We start from the raw sequence: 4,952 nt of genomic DNA on the forward strand, positions 1-4,952 counted from the left end.
CCAGTCAGGCATCTACTCTGCCTCATTTTGTTTTTACCCCAGTAGTCAGCGATGAAGACGCCAGAACAACACTTACATGTCTTTTGGACTTGATTAATCGATACTTTATTTCCTATTTTTAATCCCAAATATCTACTAATTGGTGGTAGACTATCCCAGCGCATGAATGCTGCCAGTCAAGGCCTGTGAGCATCTTTCAGCTTCAAATCTTTTCCCTTCTTCAAAAGCTAAGGGAAGCGCACATAACTCTTCCTTTCCTCTCACATTTCATCAGTCACAAGAGCCCTGTGAGGTAGGTCAAGCTGAGCAAAAGCAGCTGGCAGAAGATCACCCAACGAACATCGTGGTTGAGTCAGTGGAGATTTAAACCTGGTCCCCTCATTGCTAGTCTGACACTCTAGCCGGTCTGCCACATTGGCTCCTTGGTCAATTGAAACACAAGAACATAAGAGAAGCCATGTTGGGTCAGGCCAGCAGCCCATCCAGTCCAACACTCTGTGTCACACAGGGGCCAAAAAACCAAGTGCTGTCAGGAGGTCCACCAGTGGGGCCAGGACACTAGAAGCCCTCCCACTGTTGCCCCCAAAGCACCAAGAAGACAGAGCATCACTGCTGCAGATAGAATTCCAACAATAAGCTGTGGCTAATAACCACTGATGGACCTCTACACCATATGTTTATCCAATCCCAGTTTGGTGTAGTGGTTAAGTGTGCGGACTCTTATCTGGGAGAACCAGGTTTGATTCCCCCCTCCTCCACTTGCATCTGCTGAAATGGCCTTGGGTCAGCCAGAGGTTGTCCTTGAAAGGGCAGCTGCTGTGAGAGTCCTCTCCAGCCCCACCCACCTCACAGGGTGTCTGTTGTGGGGGAGGAAGGGAAAGGAGATTGTGAGCCGCTCTGAGACTGTTCGGAGTGGAGGGCGGGATATAAATCCAGTATCTTCATCTACCTCACAGGGTGTCTGTTGTGGGGGAGGAAGGGAAAGGAGATTGTGAGCCGCTCTGAGACTCTTCGGAGTGGAGGGCGGGATATAAATCCAATATCTTCATCTACCTCACAGGGTGTCTGTTGTGGGGGAGGAAGGTAAAGGAGATTGTGAGCCGCTCTGAGACTCTTTGGAGTGGAGGGCGGGATATAAATCCAATATCTTCTTCTTCTTCTTCTTGAAGCTGTCTATGCTTGCAGCCGCCACTACCTCCTGTGGCAGTGAATTCCACCTGTTAATCACCCTTTGGGTGAAGAAGGACTTCCTTTTGTCAGTTCTAACCTGACTGCTCAGCAATTTCATGGAGTGTCCACGAGTTCTTGTATTGTGAGAAAGGGAGAAAAGTGCTGCTTTCTCTACCTTCTCCTTCCCATGCACAATCTTGTGTGACTCTATCATGTCCCTCCTCAGTCGATGTTTCTCCAAGCATGTATTTTATGAAACGTATTTTATCTAGCTGTTTTGCCTGCCCACCACCAGTGCTAATGACGATATCAAAGAGGCGGCCAGCTCTGAACTGGGCAGGCCTCAGCTTCAGTGGGGGCTCACAGGAGCGCAGCTCCTGAACCTTTCTGAGAGTTCCACCTCCTCCTCCCCACCTTGTCCACTGAATAGTAGGTGCCGCTGCAGAACAATCCCTGGAAGAGCTCCACCACCGATTTTTCTACAAAGTGGCCCCTGCCATGGAGGGTGGAATTTGGAGGAAGAAGAGAAGATATTGGATTTATACCCTGCCCCTCACTACCTGAAGGAGTGACTTACAATTCCCTTCCCCACCCCACAACAGACACCAATTAGAAGAAGAATGTAGATTTATACCCCGCCCTTCTCTCCGGATCAGAGATTCAGAACGGCTTACAATCGCCTATATCTTCTCCCCCCACAACAGACACCCTGTGAGGTGGGTGGGGCTGAGAGGGCTCTTACAACAGCTGCCCTTTCAAGGACAACTCCTATGAGAGCTATGGCTGACCCAAGGCCATTCCAGCAGTTGCAAGTGGAGGAGGAGGAGAAGAAGAATTGCAGATTTATACCCCACCCTTCTCTCTGAATCAGAGACTCAGAGCGGCTTACAATCTCCCATATCTTCTCCCCCCACAACAGACGCCCTGTGAGGTGGGTGGGGCTGAGAGGGCTCTCACAGCAGCTGCCCTTTCAAGGACAACCTCTGCCAGAGCTCTGGCTGATCCAAGGCCATTCCAGCAGCTGCAAGTGGAGGAGTGGGGAATCAAACCTGGTTCTCCCAGATAAGAGTCCACACACTTAACCACTACACCAACTGGGGAGGGGAGAGATCTCAGCTGTAAAACCCATCTTCCAAAGCAGACATTTTCTCCAGGGGAATTGATTTGTGTCACTTGGAGATCAGTTATCGCTTTCTGAACTGCACAGATGGAAAAGGGAACGACAAACTGGACTCTTATCGGATGGGGTCAGAGAAAAGCATCCATCTTTCTCAGCATGTACCTGTGATATTCTACAAAGTTTTATGCCATGTGTTTCTTTGACATTAAGGATATCGTTTCTCTTCTCCTTGCAGCTGCCCAGAACTACGTATCCCAGAATGCAACATGCCCCTCACTAATGGGACAGTCACCCTCTCTTCCTTCATCTTGATGGGTTTGCCCGGTATGGAAGCGGCCCAGTTCTGGCTGGCCTTCCCCTTGTGTGCCGTGTATGTTGTGGCTGTTGTGGGCAACTGTGCTGTGATGTCCATTGTTAAAGCAGAGCCCGCCCTCCATGTCCCCATGTACTTCTTCCTCTGCATGCTGGCAGCGGTGGACTTGGCACTGTCCACAGTTACCATACCCAAGATCCTTTCCTTCTTCTGGTTTGGTGCCAGGGAGATTGGCTACAAGGCCTGCCTTGTCCAGATGTTCCTCATCCACTCCCTTTCGGGAGCAGAGTCTACCATCCTCTTGGCCATGGCCGTGGATCGGTACGTGGCCATCTGCCACCCGTTGCAACACTCGGCCATCCTCACCAACTCAAAGACGGCAAAGATTGGTTTTGTGGCAGTAGCGAGAGGAGTCGTCTTCTTCCTTCCCTTTCCTTTTCTCATCAACCGCCTGACATTCTGTGGTTCCAGTGTCCTCACACATTCCTACTGTGTCCACCAGGACGTCATGAACCTGGCTTGTGGCAACAGAATGCCAAACATTGTCTATGGTCTGACAGCCATCCTTGCGGTGATGGGCCTTGATTCCCTGCTCATCTTCATGACCTACCTGATGATCTTGAAGACAGTCCTGCAGCTGGACTCCAGGCAAGAGCGCATCAGAGCCTCTGGGACCTGCGTGGCCCACGTGTGTGTGGTCCTGGCCTTCTACGTGCCCCTGATTGGGCTCTCTGTGGTGCACCGCTTTGGGAGGGACTTGCCTCCACTGGTTCACATCACTATGGGCAACGTCTACCTCCTGTTGCCTCCTGTACTTAACCCCTTGGTCTACGCAGCCAAGACCAAGGAGATACGGAGAAGGGCCCAGAAGTCATTGAGGAGAGCATGAAACAGAGGCTGCTTCACACAGGGATAAGTCCCCATTCTGCTCTCAGTGCCATGGCAAATGCGACCAAGTTCCTGTATGGTGTTATGCCCTGTGGTGTCCTTCATCCCAACTATTCCCCAGGCCCCACTGGAGTGCTTTTTGGCTGCTTTGTCTCAGCCTCCATGCCATTGGCCATGCTAGCTGAGGCTGATGGGAGTTGTAGGCAAAAAAATCTGGAGAGCTACCATTGGCCACCCCTGCTCTAGAGGAACTAGTTGATCACGATATGAGACAGGAGGCTGGACTGGATGGACCCTCACTGGTCTGATCCAGCAGGGCTCTTCTGAGGTTCTTCTCAGGGGAAGGCCTCAGCCTCTCTGCCCTGTTGTTGCCCTCCAGAGGAACTGGCTTGCCACTGTGTGAGACAAGAGGCTGGACTAGATGGACCCTCCCAGTTCTGACCCAGCAGGGCTCTTCTGAGGTTCTTCTCAGGGGAAGGCCTCGGCCTCTCTGCCCTGTTGTTGGCCCTCCAAAGGAATTGGTTGGCCACTGTGTGAGACAGGAGGCTGGACTAGATGGACTCTCCCTGGTCTGATCCAGCAGAGCTCTTCTGATCTTCTTCTCAGGGGAAGGCCTCAGCCTCTCTACCTTGTTGTGGGCCCTCCAGAGATAGATAGATAGATAGATAGATAGATAGATAGATAGATAGATAGATAGATAGATAGATAGATAGATAGATAGATAGATAGATAGATAGATTTATTGTCATTGTTCTCAAAAAAGGAAAATGAGAGCAACGAAATGAGGTGCTCTTCCACAAACATACCAACACATCAACACTAAAGAAAAGACATATACATAAACCATTTAAATACATCTAAAACAAATAACCATTCATAACCCTACATTTAGCCTACATCTAAAACAAATAACCATTCATAGCCCTGCATTTAGCCTAACCACAGCACTTGGATAGAAGCTGCCCTTAAATCTATTTGTCTGAGCCTTCAACACTCTATATCGTCTGCCCGATGGTAAGATCTCAAATAGCAAGTGGCCCGGATGTGAAGGGTCCTTTAAGATCATTTGTATCTTCCTTTTACATCCCATATTATACAGATTCACCAATGAGGGGAGAAAGCATCCACAAATCTTCTGTGCTCTTACCATCACTCTTTGGAGCACCCTTCTCTCTGCTGGCCGGCCCTTCTCTCTGGAACTGGCTGGCCCCTGTGTGAGACAGGAGGCTGGACTTGATGGACCCTCACTGGTCTAATCCAGCAGGGCTCTTCTGATGTTCTTCTCAGGGGAAGGCCTCAGCCTCTCTGCCCTGTTTTGGGCCTTCCAAAGGAACTGGCTGGCCACTGTGAGAGACAGGAGGCTGGACTAGATAGACCCTCCCTGGTCTGACCCACCAGGGCTCTTCTGATGTTCTTCTCAGGGGAAGGCCTCGGCCTCTGTGCCCTGTTGTTGGCCCTCCA

General features: G+C 50.5%; 1 protein-coding gene across 1 annotated transcript; it reads left to right on the plus strand.

The window, feature by feature from the left end:
- The first annotated feature begins 2,556 nt into the window (after positions 1-2,556).
- LOC132590937 (olfactory receptor 51E2-like) lies at positions 2,557-3,492 on the plus strand. Its single transcript, XM_060263849.1, has one exon. It carries the CDS (start codon positions 2,557-2,559, stop codon positions 3,490-3,492), a length of 936 nt encoding a protein of 311 aa, XP_060119832.1.
- The last annotated feature ends 1,460 nt before the right edge of the window (positions 3,493-4,952 follow it).

The sequence above is a fragment of the Heteronotia binoei genome, unplaced genomic scaffold (genome assembly GCF_032191835.1).
Source record: "Heteronotia binoei isolate CCM8104 ecotype False Entrance Well unplaced genomic scaffold, APGP_CSIRO_Hbin_v1 ptg001202l, whole genome shotgun sequence".
NCBI lineage: Eukaryota > Metazoa > Chordata > Lepidosauria > Squamata > Gekkonidae > Heteronotia > Heteronotia binoei.

Excerpts from the sequence above, each read along its gene's own strand:
- LOC132590937 (XM_060263849.1), top strand. The coding sequence starts at position 2,557 with ATGCCCCTCACTAATGGGACAGTCACCCTCTCTTCCTTCATCTTGATG.